A 20,287-nucleotide genomic window follows, 5' to 3' on the forward strand; every position below is an offset into this window, starting at 1 on the left:
CCTGCTCTGTACTCCAGGGTCCACGAAGTTCTGGAATTTTGGAATCCACTTTCACAAGGTCAGTGACAATGATAAGATCACTTGTCCGGACAGAAATAGTTTTCATGGAATAAGCAGAAATCCAATAACATAACGATGCCCTTGCAACACAGGAACCCGTTATCGCCATGTAGGTTATACATAGACCATGGATCTACACGTACGTCACATATATAAATAGAGTTATATAGCCTACATGGCGATAACCGGTTCCAGTGCCTTGCAACTGCCTATTCTCCGGCTTACTTATGACGTCACGTGATGTGCCGGGGCGCTATGCGCAGGCTTCACAAACACCACAATAGTCAGTCCTTCTAGTCTATCATACATACCCTGAAGCAAATATATCCAAGTAAGCCCACGCAAGTCTAGAAAATGCGGCAAGTTTAGATTTCCACAGCTTAAGAGTGTATCAGGGCTCTTTTTCATTATATTATATGTTTTTACTTTTTCTGTAAAATATCTATCAGTCCTTCCAAAACGTACGCTTATCATGCAAATAACAATTTGTCCAGGCAAAGTAACATTTGACTTGGAACACATTGTAACAGAAATGTTTTCACCACAGTGCATTTCTGAGGTCCCCAGAACCACAGAGTCTTCCATCGACATCAGCAGCTGCAGGTTACCTAGCTAAGATACATAGCGTTCACTGACATAAACGCTATGCAGCACCTCCATAGGCCGCAGTGGTGGAAATCCTTTGTCGCACTTTCGCGCACTCGTTACGATTTTTGCGCACGAAAAACTTATATGAATTACTTCTTTGTACTTATACCTACACGTGCGCCCTATTTTCGTTATCAAAATATCCAAAAATATATCTTTACAAGCCATCAAACATCTCAGTCGATCGCTCACATATGAGCGGGGCCATTTTGAATCACGTGACCTGTGACGCGAAGGGGATATCCCTCCCAAAAATAGTAACACACGTGTTCCATACCTCGTTGCTTGTTGACAACACATTTTCATACATTTTAGGCAATTAAAACGATTGTATGGAGATTTTAATTCCAATCTAGACTGACTGACCTACGGAAGCGTCCTAGTGCCACAGTCTGAATTTTTTTATCTCCTAATTAGGAGATAGTATCTCCTAATTAGGACTTACTATCTCCTAATTAGGAGATACTTTCTCCTAATTAGGACTTAGCTATCTCCTAATTAGGTGATACTATCTCCTAATTAGGACTTAGTATCTCCTAATTAGGAGATACTATCTCCTAATTAGGACTTAGCTATCTCCTAATTAGGTGATACTATCTCCTAATTAGGACTTAGTTATCTCCTAATTAGGTGATACTATCTCCTAATTAGGACTTAACTATCTCCTAATTAGGTGATACTATCTCCTAATTAGGACTTAGCTATCTCCTAATTAGGTGATACTATCTCCTAATTAGGACTTAGTACTTCAAGTAACAAGTTTTATTTCAGATTTTAGCATAAGGATGAGTGTTGATGACGTATTGGAGTTCCTGCGATCCCGAAGTTTGCCAGATCGTGCACTTGAGAGGATACAAGAGGAAAAGGTGAGGATGTGTATGTATTGTGCTTTTTTGTGAGAGTCTGTAGATGTAGATACATTTTTTGAATCAATGGAGATTGGGAATGCTAAAATATCAATGATGGGAACGAGCGTTGCACCTTTATATCTTGATTCATTGTTTATTGAAATTACAGTGTTTAGCGTTTTATATCATGTTGTACACAAGACGCCAATCATTAGATCACCTGATTATCCAATGGAAGATTGAATTATTTTGATGGTGTAACGTGACGTCATATGTCACCTCTTTTCTCACTGATCCGTGAAGGTCCGGGTTAGAATGAACCTGCAGTAACCCATGATTGTCGTAAGAGGCTACTAACGGAATCGGGTGGTCAGGCTCGCTGGCTTGGTTGACACATGTCATCGGTTCCCAGTTGCGCAGAAAGATGTTCATGTTGTTGATCACTGGATTGTCTGGTCCAGACTCGATTATTTACAGACCGCCGCCATATAGCTGGAATATTGCTGAGTGCGGCGTAAAACTAAACTCACTCACTCACTCTTTTCTCACAACGAAGTCATCCTAATTTCAGAATTGTTGCGGTAGTAATATATAGAGACTATAGTCCGATCACATAGTTTGTCACATGACGTATACGAAACGAGTGTGAAGTTTTGTTATTTCCCGAGCGAGAGCAAGGGTTATACATATATCTGCATGAGTTTCGTATAAGTCATAAGACACGCTTAACCAGGTAATAATATTTTTTACCTGTTCTATTCAATATGAATCATGTAAACCTAGCAAACTGCCCGGCTCCCAAGCGACGAGCCGCTTCAGTGACGTCAAGATGAATTGTTTCATGGCGTCACAGATCACGAAATAAAGAAACTGGCGCAAATACAATGTTTGCAAGACAAAGTGATATGTGTACATGTGCTCGTATTGAAAATACGTCCTCGGTTATTTTTGGCCAAATGGATATTAAGATTGTGCCATTCTAAATATTGAGGTTGATTACTTTTTAAGGATCTATTTTAAGTACAGTTTATTTCTCCCATTGCAGATTGATGCCGAGACTGTGCTTGGGAGCGATGACCAAACCTTAGCCCGATTTATTCCTACATTAGGCGATCGTATTGCTTTGAAGAACTTTTGTGCAAAAACAAAATCCTTAAATACAACTGAAACAAAAAGATCACGTCTATTTGGGATTTTAAAAGCAAAAATGAACGCCATGGACAAGACTAAGTCGTCACCTTCCACATCATCTCCAAATGCACATGCGAGAAAAATGACAAGAAAAGTTGAGTTCGGTTGGATCCATAAAGGCCGGCAAGTGAGAAAGCGTCTTGGTGGGGGATGTAGGAAAGTTGATGTTGATAGAAATGCTTCCAAATTCCAGCTGCTTCACATAGGGAAAGGACTCTTCTTTCCCGAGGGTCTATCCACGAAAGGAAAGGAAGAGGAATTTGAATTTGATATCCTTGATTTCAAAGAAACCCCACTGCCGCCTACTTCAACTGTTAACGAGTGCTATGAAGTTTTCAAAACAGGACTTGTAACTTTCTATCTCCACACATCTGATAAAGGTCAGGGTCAGAGTTCAAGTGGTCAAAGTGCAGGTCAGGGTCAGAGTTCAAGTGGTCAAAGTGCAGGTCAGGATCAGATTCCAAGTGGTCACAGTGTAGGTCAGGGTCGGAGTACAAGTGCTCGAAGTGCAGGTCAGGGTACCACTGCCAAACTGGATGCATCAAACACTACAGAAATATATCACGGGAAGCAGTCGGGACTGTACACTATTGATGCTACTGACATACTGGGTGAAGCTGCTGCCTCTGTTGGGGGATTCCCTGATGATGACTTCGACTTGCCAGATATAAATGTTGGTGACTTTGACTTCAACTTCACCCTAGCAGGAGGAGGTGTTCCCACGGAAACGAAGGATGTTCAATCGGTTGAAATGACAATTCACCGTGGGTCACTCGTGCTATCGGAGTTGTGCAGCTATTTCAAGGACGCTTCCATTATGAACAAGATCATAAACATCGTACGCATCCTTCCTAATGGTGATATAGAAAAGGCTCAGGATACAGGCGGTGTCTTTAAAGATACTCTCACGGAGTTCTGGGAACTGTTCTACAGTCAGTGTACAGTTGGCCGTGATGTCAAGGTTCCGTTCCTGCGACATGACTACGGGCAGGAAGAATGGAATGCTGTTGGTCGCATTCTTGTTTACGGTTGGAAGCATCAAGGATACTGGCCAGTGAAGATGTCTCACGTCTTCCTTCACCACTGCCTCTTCCCTCAGCTACCCATACCTCAGGACAAGCTTCTGGAAAGCTTTTACGGATTTATTTCATCGGTTGACAAGGACGTATTTACAAATGCTGTCCAGAATTTCGCAGATGCCGACATTGATGAAATCATTGAAGCCCTGGAAGAACATGAGTGTAGAACAGCTATCAACAGAGACAATATTCTTCCTGTAATCCTGGAAATAGCACACAAAGAGCTGATCCAAACGCCGATGTACGTCAGTGACTGTTGGCGCGACATCAAGCGCCCAACTGGAAAACGTCTACAAATCTCTGGTACCAAGCAACAAGGGTGTCATACAGATTATGAAGTTCCCTCCTTGTAATACCACTGAAGAAAACACAACCGTGAAACACTTAAAACGATATGTGAAAGAGCTGGATGCTAAGAAGCTTGGCATGTTTTTGCGGTTTTGTACTGGATCTGACTTGGTGACAGTTGAACAGATAACAGTTGAACTTCTTCCGATGAAGCCGTTTGAGCGAAGACCTATCGGACACACCTGTGGCTGTGTACTTCAGATTGGAGAACACTATGACACATTTGCAGAATTTCGATCTGAATTCGACAGTGTACTGGACAGCAACATATGGGTAATGGACATTGTGTAAGTGTCGAACAGACTGTTATCTCGACAACATGATCTTTCCTTTATATGCCAGATGGTTATGTGTTCTCACAACTGATCAGGATATGGTTTTGTAGTTTACAGTTGTGAAGGACAAAGGTTTTGTCATTCTTTGAATGTTCACGAGTAACCCGAGATAACTTTTCTCCCTTTTTGTTTCTTTATCTTATTAATGAACGTAACATCATTGAAAGATTTTACATTTTCAAATTTGCCAAAGCAGGCAGAGTTATTCTATTTTGATACTGGTTCTTGTGACAATAAGACGTAAGAGAATTTTTTATTTCAAAACCAATCTTTAGTGTTTCATTACTTGGTTGTTGTTTACGAGTTGAATGTTTTGATAAACATCATGAAGGCACTTGACAATGAAGACATTATGTGCCTTTGTTCCTTCTATACAGTAGTCATTAATAATTCATCAATGTTATGTAACAGTATGCAGGGGTTTTATTTGCAGTAAAGACAGCATAAGATAATGGATATATGTGGGAATAATGACATTGATGGGGAACTGAAACAAAGTTGATTTACATTGTATGTTCTGGGTTTTTTTTCCAATACATGTAATATGTTATGATCACTTCATGTTTTGTTATGTTTTACACGACAGAATTAAATATCATCAAAGGCATACAATACGGTTTGATGCAATGCCAATAACATGCAATCCAAACGTTATTCTGCTGTGTTTTAGATGTTGTGTAATAATAATATCAATGATAAAAAAAGGATATTATATGAGTGCCCATGCCATATGATGTTTAAGACAGGAGTGCCTGAATATAGGTATTTCCAGAGCAAGAGTGAGGCATATGCTGAAATTAGGCACGAATGTCGTAAACATAATATTGTATGGGTACGAATACTAGTATAATGTTCTACTTATTACCGAAGACGAAAATATGCGGAAATGCGCTGAAGGCTTCCCACCGTCGCCGCATAAAGAACGCAACGTCATAGAAGAAACTTGACATCATAGAATTGTGCATGACGTCACGTTACCATTACCCCGTTACCATAAGTCTGCCCTCGTAGGTAATAGAGTTCTAAGATGCTTTGCGGTAAGTACAATCGGAAAAAAGTACTTTATCAGACAATAAAGGTATAGTTTTTTCATGACGTAAACAAATTCAATGACGTTACCAGTTGTTTCACGCTCTCCCCTCGTAATGATACTAATCACGCTTGGCCACAGTAACTAAGGTTTACAGGCTCGGCCTACTTTTTGCAGGAGGTAGTTTCAGGTTTTAACAAGTCAATTTACTCTTCTAATTTGTCAACATGTTAATTATTAACTCCCTTAGCTTCTATTAGCCCGAGGTCATTGTGACGGTGAAAACAACATTATGACGTTATTACTTTGTTACGTCATTTCTTAGATTGCGAGCGCATGTTAGGGGACGGGAAGCCATCGCGTGAGATAGCATAAGTATATAAATATACAATTTATAATTAAAATTTCCAAATTTTTAAACTTATGCTATCTCACGGTATGCATTATCCACGGTTGAATGGTGGACCGCAGATTACCCTGTGTTTAATCCTATGAGGTCGCATAACACAAGGAGAGGAAGCACCAACTCCCTATATTTTAACTCCGAACTTGTGATGGGTTTCTTCCATATGATAAAAACCTTGGCTTACACGGCACAAATACCCTAGGGAGTGGGCGTTCCTGAATTAATGTGGTTTTCAATCGCAACTTTTGACAAGCAAAAGGACGCAGTTTGACAAGTAGACCTCGCCTCCCCATGATGTATCAGGAAGCCCCAGTGAATTAAAGTTGAAGACCTAAATCTGGCCAGCACCTGCTTCGAAACCATCCCCCCACAGCCACACACTGGAAGGCGGTGAAAGAGGGACCAGCCCGGTGCTCAACTCGTTTAACGTTCAGTACCAATCCACCACTTACCAAGGATAAGAAAGGCCTTAGGAGCGGAACGTTTCAAATACCATATAGGTAATCGGAAACTCACCACTTCGTTGAGGTAATTGCTCCGAGAGTAGAGGCCAACAAGCGGAGTGTCGACCACCTCTGCCATAAGTACAAGACTGGCCGCACAGTCTATCGAGTCATGAGTATGACAGTACTACCAGGCCCAGGTCAAGCTAGGTGAGGTAAACCCAAGGAAATCAAGACCAAGATAAAAGATAAGATCGATATCTTTTATTAAATACCTTATGCAAGACCGACGTGAAGCAGGAACTGCATCTTATCTACGTGTGCGAGCCGACTACAATTGCTGCGCCAGAACCAATGGACCCAGTTGGTGCAGACCTTCCATGTCACTGACAGACAGATCCCGGCGGTAGTGTGAGGCAAAGACCTCCAAAAGCACCCTCCATGATGACATGAAGGGAACTGTTTCTCTGTATCGCCATCGTAGATGCCAATGCTCTGGTTTCATGAGGGTTGATCATAGTAGGTGGAGGAAGGTCAGCATAGGCATAAGCACGCAGGATGGTGGATCGCATCCAGAATGCCAATGTGGTACGAGAGACCTCTGCAGATGAGGCAGTTAACATGGAATAAACAGTCTCTTGCATAACCGACGACGATCATTGGAGGCAGCTAAATAGACCCGTAAAGCCCGGACAGGACATAGTGAGAGATCCTCGGTGTCGTCAGGGCCCAAAATCGTAGACAGCAGCGGAATGGCGAACAGTCTGTCCGTCTGCCCAGGTAATTGGTTTTTGGCGACAAAATCCAAAAGCAAACCAAGGAAAACTTTGGCATGCCTGGTCCTGTCGAAGCACACCCGGGAGACATCCAGGACATGAAGCTCGGAGATGCGAGCAGCAGTTGCAAGAGCCAGAAGGAAGAAAGTCTTAAATATGACATGCTCGTAATCCTTTGCCACCAGAGGTTCATATTCCTCTGACGTGAGATGTCTAAGAAGCACGGCCAGGTTCCAAACTGGTGAACAGAACTTCCTTGGCTGATCAGCAACCTTGTAGGATCGCAGGAGAGACTGGAGCTCAGGGACACTCAACACCTTTACACCCATATAGCCGTGGCAATAAGTGTTTTAAGCGCAGGTAGATAAGTGGCGAAAGTTGAGCCCTTCAACTGCTTCGAAGTACAAAGATGCTGGAGATACTCAACAACCATCTGAGGCGACGCTGTAGTAGGAGATGTAGTACCCTTCAATATGCTTCGAAGCTCTTCCATTTGTCATCATAGAGTGACCGAGTGCAAGTACGGTGAGCTGTGGTGATAGCTGTAGCCACATGCTTGGAATACCCTTTTGCAATCAACTATATATGTAGATGCGGCAAGCGTGTAGATGCAGCGTGAGCAGGGACCAGGGGAGTTGGTCCGAGTGATGGTGAACCAGTAGGTCGGCGTGGTCAGGAAGTGGTACAGGGTTTGGGTCTGCCATTTCTTGCAGATCTTCGAACCAACTTTGAGGCAGCGAGTAGGCCACAACCAAAATCAGTGTCATCCGCTGGGTCATGCATAGCTTGAGAAGTACTCGGAGAAGAAGCACCACTGGCGGAAACACGTACCGGTACATTTTTGGCCTTCCCACGGAACGGAGAGGGCATCCTGTGTCCAAGCCAGAGGGCACGGGATTGGTGACACAAACTTTGGAAGCTGGGCATTGAAGAGCATCACAAAGAGCTCCACTGTCGGGCTCGACATCGGGAGGCACAGGGTCTGAAAGACTTGCGAATGTAGTTTCCACTCCACCGGCAGTGATCGAGCTGAGCAGGACAGGGAGTAGGCAAAAAAGTTCTTCGCCCCTGGAATGTGGTTGGCCCGTACCGTGATGTTGAGCGAATCCACCAAGTGGAAGAACTGCTGTGTCCAATGCAGGAGTTGAGTAGACCCCGTTGATCCCATGCGATTGATGTAACACACAACTACAGCAATGTCCGACCATGTTGCCAATGGTTGACTGCCAAGATGACTGCCCTGAGCTCTAAAACGTTGATGTGACATGCTTGGTCTGCAGAAGACCACAACCCTGTCACCTAAAAAGATCGAGGAGGTGAGCTCACCACCCTTGTAGAGAGGCGTCTATGTACAGGTGATGTACTGGAGCAAACAGCCTTAAAGTGACTCCGCCACCAACATTCAACTCGTCCAACCTCGACTGGAGATGGGGATGGAACACCGGAGGAAGTGAAATCAATGCGTGAGGATCGTCGATCCTGATGTGAGGACAGATAAACAACTGGAGAGGCTGAAGTTGAAGCTGTCCCCTGAGAGTCAAGGCCTAAGCTGACGTCAATAGACCCAGAGGCTCCTGCCACTGGCGAAGAGTCCTGGCTTGTGAGAGTTACGATGATAATTTTGCGGAACCGATCTTGAGGATAAACTGTAGGCGTGTGAGGACTTGTTGCAATTTCCGCGGATTCACGAGCCAACCTAATCAGTGAAGAAGCTGATTCATGAAAGACATATGACGAAGTAACAGGCGTTGATCGTTCTGTGACTGAATACAATCATCGATGTATGCCTCGAAGATGATTCCCTTGCGATGAAGGAACGATGATGAGCTTTGTAACACGTGTGAAAAGCCATGGGGACGAAGAAATGCCAAGCGGGACGACACGCCACTCCGAAGACAAACCGGAGATACTTGCGATGATCCGGCAGGATTGGAATATGAAGGTAGGCATCCTGTAGATCTAGGCTGATCATAAAGTCGCCCGGCTAGACGATAGTACGAAGGAGTGCCACTGAAATCATCTTGAAGTGAGGAGGTTGTTGAAGATACATGTCTTTGAAAACCTTCATATTGAATATTAGCCGGCGCTTGTCCAAGTCCTTTTATGGCACAAGGAATATGGAAGAGTAAAAGCCCGGATCGGTGGGAGCCGAGCCCAGGGATTCGATCACAATTTTCTGATTTAGTGTTTCTATTGTGGTGCGCAGGACGGCTGTCTGGGACGCAGAATAAGTCCTGTGAACCGGCAGAAGAGTCACAGGAGTGTGTGTGTGTGTGTGTGTGTGTGTGTGTGTGTGTGTGTGTGTGTGTGTGTGTGTGTGGTGTGTGTGTGTGTGTGTGTGTGTGTGTGTGTGTGTGTGTGTGTGTGTGTGTGTGTGTGTGTGTGTGTGTGTGTGTGTGTGTGTGTGTGTGTGTGTGTGTGTGTGTGTGTGTGTGTTTGTTTTTGCCGATTAATGGAGCCTGTGAAATAGTGACAAAAGTTGTCGTCCGAGGCTGCGATGGGGAGGTGTTGAAGAATCACAATTCGCTGCGAAAAATCAGACTGTTTTGTAAACGGACTGGAAGTTTGCAGACGAAACAGACAACGTAAATTACCTACCAGGGCCCACAAATCATGTTTTATTACCCTAATAAATTTATGGAATTTTGATGGGTCAATAGCCAAAGCATATGGAACCATGTAGGCGAATTTAACGGGTCACATCAGCCGTATGACCTGTGAAATCTGGTCACGTGAGACATTACCTTGACCTGAATAAAATGAGGAAGTTAAGTGGCCAGTTGTCATATATGTGTCTGCCTTTCGCTTATCATTTCATCAAAACTTTAGGACGGTTATTCTGAGTATCTCACGTTCTCTCCGATGAGACACTCAGAATCTTGTTCATACACCCAGATGTTTCTTGAAAAAATGCTTCTACTCTGTGGAACGCTTTGTCTATTGATTTCAGAGTTTCAAAGTTCATTTGAAAACGGGATTGTAGGACCCCTGTAAATGGTGACGCATTTCATTCGGCTGCGCCTCAGGAAATACGAAAAACGCCACATAACCAACAGGATAGTTAAAGTATGGGAACAGGTAATTTATCACGATGTTCATTAATACACATTACAATCAGAAATATATTTATTTCAAATGAACGAGTACTGTGACTATAATGACCAACAAAGTGCATTTTGAGGCTTATTCTAGCCCTCTGATGACTTCTTCCCTCAAGAATTGATACAGAATAACTGCCTCCTCTGCTGATGTTGCTTTCTGTTTGCCGTTTTCCTCTATCAAGAGCGTACACAACTCGTACACTGTCTCGTCGCAAGGCAAACCTTTGGGTGTGGTTTCTTCTGAACAAAGTCCAACAGTTTCTTGTGCTACATCACACAAGAAAGTGTGTGTTCCATACACTCCAGGGCAGTTGTACATCATGAAAGGTCGACCAGATGGTGAAGTTGATGTCCTTGATGATCTTACATGATGAGAGTTCCAAAGTTTGACAACTTGATCAAGCTCTGTCTGCAATAAAAAGAACATGAGTGTATGCAACACTTGTTTCAGTCTGTTTATCGATTCATAATGCTTTCGCTAAAGACTCAAGAATTGTGTCATTACTATGTCCTGAAAGACTATTTGCCCTTTCCGGTCACTCGTTTATTACTGCCTAATTTATCTGCTCAACTTTCTCTCACTGGTGGTTTGTAAACCCATCTTTTGCTTACGCACACGGTTTACTTGTTTCTCGTGATTATCAATCGCAGCTTCTTATATGCTTCTTATATGCGCTTCATGGGAAGGAATGTCTTTGCTCAGGTAAAGTTGGAGATGTTGTCAAAAATATACAGTCAAAACATTAAATGAATATACAGTTATCCGTTTCTGCAAAGGAAAATTCCAAACTGACGTTTATTTTGCTGCTTAGATATTCATTTTGTAAACAAAGAACTATCCAACTCTCAACTTTCAAAATGTATGAACCCGGACCCTTCAATATGTCAGCATTTGTAAAACTAATCGAAGTCTTACCTGAATTATTTCTGTAAAACAGAACTGTATCAAAGATTTATCCAGAAAATCTCCGCTGAAGGAGCCAACGTCTTTCAGCATGGAAAACGTATCCATCCAGTTTTGTGCGTTCATTCGCCGCAGAATTCCCCACCATTGTTCAATGCGTTGATTGTGATTGCTGGAACCAACCAGGAAAGAAATGTTTGCATACTGATCGTTGTGGTTTTGCCTCATGAACCTTTGCATGTCTCTCACATGCGTATTTTCAGTTCCTTTATCTGATCGAATACGCGCGGGACATCCTTTCCGGATTTGGACTTCTTGAATAAAGTATCCAGCCACTACTTTAGGGTCACTGCTTGTACAGTGAGCTTCCAACCACACGATATAGCGTGAAAATCCGTCTATTGCTCCATTGATACAAATTCCGTAAGGTTTGAGTTTATCGTAACTGTCAATGTGCCAAAGGAAATTTGGTCCACAGTTCAAGTACTCTCTCCTTTGTAGCCGATGACGCCGCCTTACAGCAACACCCACAGGATCCAAAATATGCAGCAACATACGCACAGTGTCCTGTGTGACAACAAGTCCCTCTTGTCTGCATTTTAGATGCATAAGTTTGTACCCCAGACGTTTGCCAGAGTTTTCCAGTTCATCTACTAGAAACAATGCTAGGTCAACAATGTCGCTAAAATGTTTACGACGAAACAAATTTCTACGTTTCATTACACGCATCAGAGTTCGCAGACTGATGATAATGTGATGTTGATGTGCCAAGCATTGTAATATCTCCTTGTTCGACAAACCAAGATGAAAATATAAACCGACCAGCTCCTCCATCCTTTCTGTGCAATAATGAATGAAACCCAAACATATGTAACAAGTTAAGTCCTAATTAGGAGATAGTATCACCTAATTAGGAGATAGCTAAGTCCTAATTAGGAGATAGTAACTCCTTATTAGGAGATAGTATCACCTAATTAGGAGATAGTAACTCCTAATTAGGAGATTGTATCTCCTAATTAGGAGATAGCTAAGTCCTAATTAGGAGATAGCTAAGTCCTAAATAGGAGATAGCTAAGTCCTAATTAGGAGATAGTATCACCTAATTAGGAGATAGTAACTCCTAATTAGGAGATAGTATCTCCTAATTAGGAGATAGCTAAGTCCTAATTAGGAGATAGTAAGTCCTAATTAGGAGATAGTAACTCCTAATTAGGAGATAGTATCACCTAATTAGGAGATAGCTAAGTCCTAATTAGGAGATAGCTAAGTCCTAATTAGGAGATAGTAACTCCTAATTAGGAGATAGTATCACCTAATTAGGAGATAGCTAAGTCCTAATTAGGAGATAGTAACTCCTAATTAGGAGATAGTATCACCTAATTAGGAGATAGCTAAGTCCTAATTAGGAGATAGTAACTCCTAATTAGGAGATAGTATCACCTAATTAGGAGATAGTAACTCCTAATTAGGTGATAAAAAAAATTCAGACTGTGGCACTAGGACGCTTCCGTACTGACCACCACTGCTTTTTCAACAGCTGTTTTTAAAGGAATTGCTGGTGAGTTTTCAATGCTTCATATAATATTAGATTATTGCTGTCACCTTCACAGTTCCAAGGGTGTCTCTGTACTACTCATGAATATTTGCCTACAAAACACAGTTTACTAATAAGACTTATTAGAATTTAGGAATTAAATAATTAACGAGTTCACAAATCAATTATCTATTAATTTCATTTGTACCATATAACCTTAAATATTTCTCATTTCACATTTCTCCTATCTTGATCATCGTATTTATTTCCTCCTTGGATAGGAGATTAGATGTTGATTACATCAAGGGACAGTGTTTTTCATCATGAATTATTAACAAATACTAAAACAAGGGGATACATCTTGAAAGCAATTGTTAAAAGGGGAAGGATCATTCAAATTACAGCACACACCCAAATGCAAATTATTAAAATGCGCTCCGCCCGTCCGCCCGTGCACATTCGTCTTTTCCGGAGCAGAACTTCAAAACCGTTCACTATTTCTTCACCAAACTTGGCACATAGATAGATCTGGTGGTGTACTGGTGCCTTTTGGTAGTTTGGGATTTCTGTATAAAATATTTTTTTGTGTGTTTCCATGGCAACAATTTCGACTTTGACTGAAATTGGTGGTAGTGTTCATTTCAGGAGCAGAACTGTAAAACCGTTCAATATTTTTCACCACAAATTGGTATATATATCAATCAGAACCTTAAGTGGTGCCTTGCCTATTTGCAGATTTTTGACATTTTTCTTTTTCTCGGTTCCATGGAAACGATTTGGACTTAGTCTTAAGAAGTAGGGGTGGGCTTCTTTTCCGGAGCAAAAATCGAAAACCTTTCATTATCTTTCAACAAATGTAGCAGATATATGAGACAGATCTTGAAGTGGTGCCTTTTGTTATTTCAAAGTTTAAGTATTTATATTTTTCATGATTTCCATGGAAACAATTTGGACTAAGTAAAAAAAAATCAAGTTGGACTATCAGTAACTGTCAGATGATTTGTTCTTTCAAATTTCTGGAGCCGGGGGGGATTTGTCATCTTTTGATGACTCTTGTTTTGATAAGTTATAGTAGTGAGTTTCACAAAAAATAGACCTGTCGTCAAACACTAAGCTGCAACTATATCTCTTCCATCCCTTTGTTTTTGTCTTGAACTTGCCCTTGCAATGGGCACAGACAGTGTCATCCATGGTTTCTTCTCTCAACTTTCAACCTTGAATACCAGTAAATAAAGTGCATATCAATGTTAATTATTAATTATCACTTTAATTTAACATGAGTTTAAACATATACCTTCAAAAGAATAAACTTCATGCACAATTTCATATCCTTATCATTGTTAATGTTCTCAATAAACATCTAATTGCACCTTGAAAAGCAGACTTTCTAAACTAACACTTCATTGATAATTTGCAAAGCCTGCTATTTTTGCTGTCAAAAGATAAGAGGTACTGTAATGTTTGCAAATGAATTTTCTTCAGTTGCCCTAACAAATAAAAGCCTTCTGTCCAATGGTGTATGCACAAGAGTTTAAGTATGATATTTGGCATTGTGCTGTAATTTGAATGATCCCCTCATTCAACAATTGATTTATTGATGTATCCCCTTATTTTAGTATTTGTTTATAATTCATGATGACAAATAACACTTTTTGGCCACTTGGTTGCTAATATGGAAATGAAAAGATGATTTTGGCAAGGTTTGTAGCTGGTGCTTGAGACCTAATACAACATGGAAATATTTAAAATATTATTCAAGGTAGGAGAGTTGTAAACTGAGAAATATTTAAGGTTTTTGGGTATACATGAAATTTATAGATAATTAATTCGTGAACTCATTAATTATTTAAGTCCTAAATTCAATTAATTTTATATTATATGAAGCATTGAAAACTCACCAGCAATTCCTTTGAAAACAGCTGTTGAAAAAGCAGGGGTGGTCAGTCAGTCTAGATTGGAAACGAAAATCTCCATACAATCGTTTTAATTGCCTAAAATGTATGAAAATGTGTTGTCAACAAGCAACGAGGTATGGAACACGTGTGTTACTATTTTTGGGAGGGATATCCCCTTCGCGTCACAGGTCACGTGATTCAGAATGGCCCCGCTCATATGTGAGCGATCGACTGAGATGTTTGATGGCTTGTAAAGATATATTTTTGGATATTTTGATAACGAAAATAGGGCGCACGTGTAGGTATAAGTACAAAGAAGTAATTCATATAAGTTTTTCGTGCGCAAAAATCGTAACGAGTGCGCGAAAGTGCGACAAAGGATTTCCATCACTGCGGCCTATGGAGGTGCTGCATAGCGTTCATGTCAGTGAACGCTATATATCTTAGCTACAGGTTACCACAGTCTACGTGTGTACGTACTATCAGTAGGGCTGCAACGATTCACCCAGACTTCGATTCGATTCGGTTTTCGATATTGGACCCTCGATTCGATCACTTTCGATTCGATTCTTCATACAAGTAAAAACATCAGATTTCATTTAACCTCCGAGTCGGCTTTTCTAGAATGAAATCAACCGTCATCTTGACGATGTCTACCAACAACAAATCTCATTGGATAATTAGCCCCGCGTCAACCAATGACGTTTCTCCTTATTTCAGCGCACGAAACTGCTAGAGTTCGAGTCACAATTACGCTGTGTGGAAATCATTTTAATAGGTATTCAAATATCGAATCGAAATAGTGATAATGTTTATCGAAAATCGAAACTAAAGTGTCATATTCGATTTTCGATGAATCGAACCGAATCGTTGCAGCCCTAACTATCAGGTGATGGAGGGCATGGAAGGGAAAACATCTCAGCCTGAAACCGGAGAACTGGGGTTGGCACATTGTGGATGGAAGATGTCCGTCAATACAAACCGATCCGCCACCAGAACTACCAGAACTGCTGGGTGTCATTTACTGCAGCTGCAAGAAGGATTGCAACACAAAGAGATGTCTGTGCAGGAAGTATGGCCTGCATTGCGCCACCATGTGCAGAGAATGTCGTGGTACAAGTTGCAGAAATGCCCAGTTGCCTGATTTATCGGAAAATGATGAAAATAACGTTTGAATTGTGACATTGACACTTCAGTCAGAACTATTCATTTCAACATCAATTGTTTGTTACAGAAGATATTCTGATTTATTTAAGGATCTCTATCCCATGATACATGTACAATCATACTGTGGATGTATGTACATCAGTAAACTGATATTCGGACATATTGTGTTTGTGTAATTTAAGGTTGGGAAATGCGATAACTCAAAAATATAGCCTAAGGAGCATAAGTTTGGTCTAATTTCGTAACAATTTGAAGTTCATATTTGGCATTTTGAAATTAACTTCACACCAATTCTTTTGGAATATACCCTAGAATCGTGGTAGAGTCTAAATACACTATGTGCGAACTTTATATGACGTACATGCCATGTTTTAATGCCATAAAGTTGGGAATCTTTTAATTTTTGGTGGCCATTTTAGACTTTCTGCAAGGAATTGAGCAAATCATGTTACAACATATTTTACGTGAATCCTTGCCGCCAAAAAAGCCAGTTTCAGAACTTAAATCATTCAAATGTGTCTTCTGAGAGCAGATATATCATAAATTATTGATATTTGGCGGCCATATTGAATTTAACAAATTTCCCACGCTGCGATTCCTTAGGACTTCTGGTATGGTGCTCTAAGGACCTCATAGAAATACACTGTAGTAAATACATTTCTGCTACAATTTGTTCCAAGTTGAGTTCTAAATTGGCCTAGAATGCCTGGACTAAATCGCCCCAAGCAATAATAGCAATACTTAAGAATTATTACGAAATCAGCTCAGGACAACCCGTTACACGTCAGTTGGCTCAAAATGCAGAGCGCGCACTCCACACATCTCCCCACACGGTAATGGCTGCTGATCATTCACGTCTGGCTCCACTTACTATTCTTACGGTTTACGTTGAATTAAAAGGATATTTTCAATCTTCTGCAAAATAACTTTATGACCATGTTCATAATTTATGGATAGGGGGGAGGTGATGAACAATTTAAGGGGGAGGTAGTCACAAGCATGGGTTGCTGAAAACCAATTCTAACCCGGATTTTCCCGGGTTCTATATCAGGAAACCCCTCACTACTTTCTCTTCCCCACCCGTGACGATCCGGGTCAGGATTGGTCTTCAGTAACCCATGCTTGTCGTAAGAGACGACTAACGGGATAGGGTGGTCAGGCTCGCTGACTGGGCTGACACATGTCAGTGGCGTAGATCGATGTTCATGCTGTTGATACCTGGATTGTCTGGTCAAGACTCGATTATTTACAGACCGCTGCCATATAGTGGGAATATTGCTGAGTGCGGCGTAAAACTAAACTCACTCACTCACTCAATCATCCTTTAGGGGTGGTGATGAGGAAAGACCTCTGCCCTGTCCGAAATACTTGAAAAATAAGGTTATTTTTTCCATTTGTTAAACAACAAACTAACAGCCAACTTGATATGTAGGCCGCTCTTGAATTTGATACATATAGATTCACGCTTTTTTGGGGGGCAAATTTCACGCAAACGACAATATACAATAATCGCGAAATGCTAACATTAACTATTACATCAGGTTTATTAAACTGAACATTTTTAAAGTTTCTTTCCTGCTTTTATGCATGCCATTTGCGCACACTGTAGGACAGTGCAGTACACTAACGCATAGTCTCTGAATATATATAACTTTGTTAGTAACAAACAAACCCATTTAAATTAAAAAGGAGCCCCAGGGAGACCAGGGCCTAGATTTTCGAAGCTCTCTTAGCGCTAAGATAGTTGTAAGTTAATGTTAATGTAAGGCACTTACGACTATCTTAGCGCTAAGAGAGCTTCGAAAATCTAGGCCCAGAGATTCAGAACCTGAGGAAATCTAGACTTGCTTCCTATAGAGATTTAGCATTGCAGAGAGGGCTTGGCAGTAGGGGAAATAATGTGGTTCAGGGACTGTGAGACAGACTAGACTGCGGAGGTGTCTGTTGCCATGTATGATGCTCGTTTGATGGCTGCCGTGGTCATTGACTCATAGCCCAGTGAACCTTTACCCCTGCTGTCACAAGTGTTTCGATGTTATCTTGTTACATTGGACACGGGATCGAGTGAGGTAATACGGTCATGTCATAACTGGCCTAGTCAGCGAGTGAAAGTTCTGGTTATCTGATGACCTCGTGAAAATCCGGGTTAGAAATGCTAGTCGTAAAAGCAACCAACGGGATCGGGTGGTCAGGCTCGCTGACTTGGTAGTTTTTTTTGTTTGTTTTTTGTTTTTGCTTTCGCTAAAATATACTCATAGAACTTAATTAAGTACCCCTGTATTTTTACAATGATAGATTTTCCTGGTGACCACGATGGAAAAACATGAGTTTTTTCTGACTCATATAAAAGGACAAAATTATTGGAATCCATGTTGATTTTATGATGATTTAAAACACACACTGATTTTCATACAAAACCTTGTCTGTACAAGTATGAACCTGGAGTGTTTAATGTTGAATTTATTGGTGAATGTGAACATTCAAAATGTCATTTTGCGTGTCTTACACGATTCAAGGTAAATACCGAGTGTAACCTCCTTGTGACTTATGACAGCCAGCACTCTCCTCCTCATACCCCCTGCCAACCTCCTGATCCTCTGAAAGGGCAGTCTATGCCATTCTTCATGTAAAGCAGCTTCCATCTGGGACAGGTTCTGTACAGGAGGATCCCTTTGTTACACACGACGATCATTCAAGACCCAGATATGCCCCAAAGGGTTAAGATTGGGGCCCATTCAATCATGAGATATGTCAGGGGGTGCTTAACTAAGTTCTTTGTGTATATGTTATATGTATAAGATGGTATGCAAAAAGGATACATAAAACTGGGGGACGGCAAATTATGATGCAGTCCCCAGATCAAACTCATCATGTGACAACTTCTAAATTATGTTTCCCATTTATTTTGGAAAGCTGGGTGTTTTTTTTAAGCAAACACATTTTGTTTCATGAGGAAAGATTTCCGCCCGTAAACCCCGAGTAATTTTTATCATTCTATGCCTAAGAATAGCTGGGTTTTTTTTTAATTTCATATTGTTCGAAATTGTATGAAGATATTTCATTTGTTTCTTTATTGTCGAGTTTACTTTTCCTTTAATTTTATTTTTCACTGCAACACCTATTTACATTTTGACATTTCAAGCGGGGGTTACGGGGGAACTCCTACCCTTGCACCGTCATCTTAGCTTGATAACGGTTTACGCCGCTCTGTTCATCAAGCAAGAAGGCGTTATCTATGTAAGTCATCACATTCTGTAATACCGATCTTATAATTGATAAAGACGTAACAATCTTATTGCCATACTTCACATTTCCTCCGATACTGTACCGGTGATTCAGTAAACAACGACCCATAATATTACTTCCAGGCATTGTTTTGCGTAAGGTTGAAAGAAATATGCAACTGTGAATAAATTACTAGTTTTCCAATCTGTCGATTTATAGTTCATTTTTTGAAAATACACTCCTCTTGAAGGACGCAGCTGTCTAAAGCAAAAAGTACCCCATCACCCTTGAGTGAGTGAGTGACTGACTGACTAAGTATGGTTTTACGCCGTTTTTAGCAATATTCCAGCAATATCATGGCGGGGGACACCAGAAATGGGCTTCACAAATTGTACCCATGTGGGAGTGAGTGAGTTTAGTTTTACTCCGCACTCAGCAATATTCAAGCTATATGGCGTCGTCCCATCAACATTGACATCAACTGCTGGAAATTATGCATGCACGCGTGCAAACGTAACACTGAAAACGTAACACTGACATAACGTGATAAAATGATATACTTACACGGAGACGATTCTGACGACCCTGGTTCCGAAATTAAACGTTATTTGTCCATTGATTAAAGCGAACGCACTAGACACGCTGGAGGCGACGTTGAACACCAGATCCATGCGCCTCTCCTGAAGGGCACAATAGACGTCATGTAAGCCGCCATCATGCAGAATTTGCGACTGGTTTTCCACTGTCGCTAAAATTGAATCATTTACAGAAATCTGCACGTCACACAGATCGAGGTAAATCTCTTCCGTTTTGAAGATGTACACCAATGACGCCCACCCACATGGTAATCCAGCGAACAGGAAACATTCCAGCGTTGACCATACGAGAAATAAAACCGCCTTCCATGATGGTACGGCGTCGTAACCATTTTGTGGCTTGTCGTTTCCACTTTGTGGCTTGTCGTAACCACTTTGTGGCTTGTCGCACACATTTGAAAGAAAAGAAGACTCCATGACAATGTACTTGGTATTCGTGCCCAACCTCAGCACGTATTCTCGATGCAGCCACAAATCTGGTCAAACGGGCTGTGGCCCTGTTCCTGTTTGGTATGGGTTTCACAACGAGCTAGTCAACGTGACCATGTGACGTTAGTGTCGTGTGGTTGTCAATTTCAAAACACTGCATGGGGTTAACCTATAATCCTGCACGTGCAACGTTCATATTTTACGACGATTCAATATGGCTGGGAATATTTTCCCATGTGAAAAATGTAAAGTCCGTGTTTCTTGCGCTGTGT

At 41.2% G+C, this 20,287-nt stretch overlaps 1 protein-coding gene across 1 annotated transcript; it reads right to left on the reverse strand.

The window, feature by feature from the left end:
* Window positions 1-10,276: 10,276 nt before the first annotated feature.
* Window positions 10,277-12,004, reverse strand: LOC124277874. The gene is made up of 2 exons (XM_046713595.1): window positions 11,182-12,004; window positions 10,277-10,674 (listed from the first exon to the last, which is right to left on the reverse strand). The coding sequence occupies exons 1-2, from the start codon at window positions 12,001-12,003 to the stop codon at window positions 10,348-10,350; spliced, it is 1,149 nt and encodes a 382-aa protein (XP_046569551.1). The 5' UTR covers window position 12,004; the 3' UTR covers window positions 10,277-10,347.
* Window positions 12,005-20,287: the final 8,283 nt, after the last annotated feature.

Source organism: Haliotis rubra, unplaced genomic scaffold, assembly GCF_003918875.1.
Source record: "Haliotis rubra isolate DU_JTF1 unplaced genomic scaffold, ASM391887v1 Scf229, whole genome shotgun sequence".
In the NCBI taxonomy this organism is placed as follows: Eukaryota; Metazoa; Mollusca; class Gastropoda; order Lepetellida; family Haliotidae; genus Haliotis; species Haliotis rubra.

Coding starts and splice junctions, on each gene's coding strand:
- LOC124277874 (XM_046713595.1), bottom strand. CDS start 12,003: ATGGAGGAGCTGGTCGGTTTATATTTTCATCTTGGTTTGTCGAACAAG. Junction 10,675..11,181: donor GTTTTACAGAAATAATTCAG/GTAAGACTTCGA, acceptor TTTTTATTGCAG/ACAGAGCTTGATCAAGTTGT.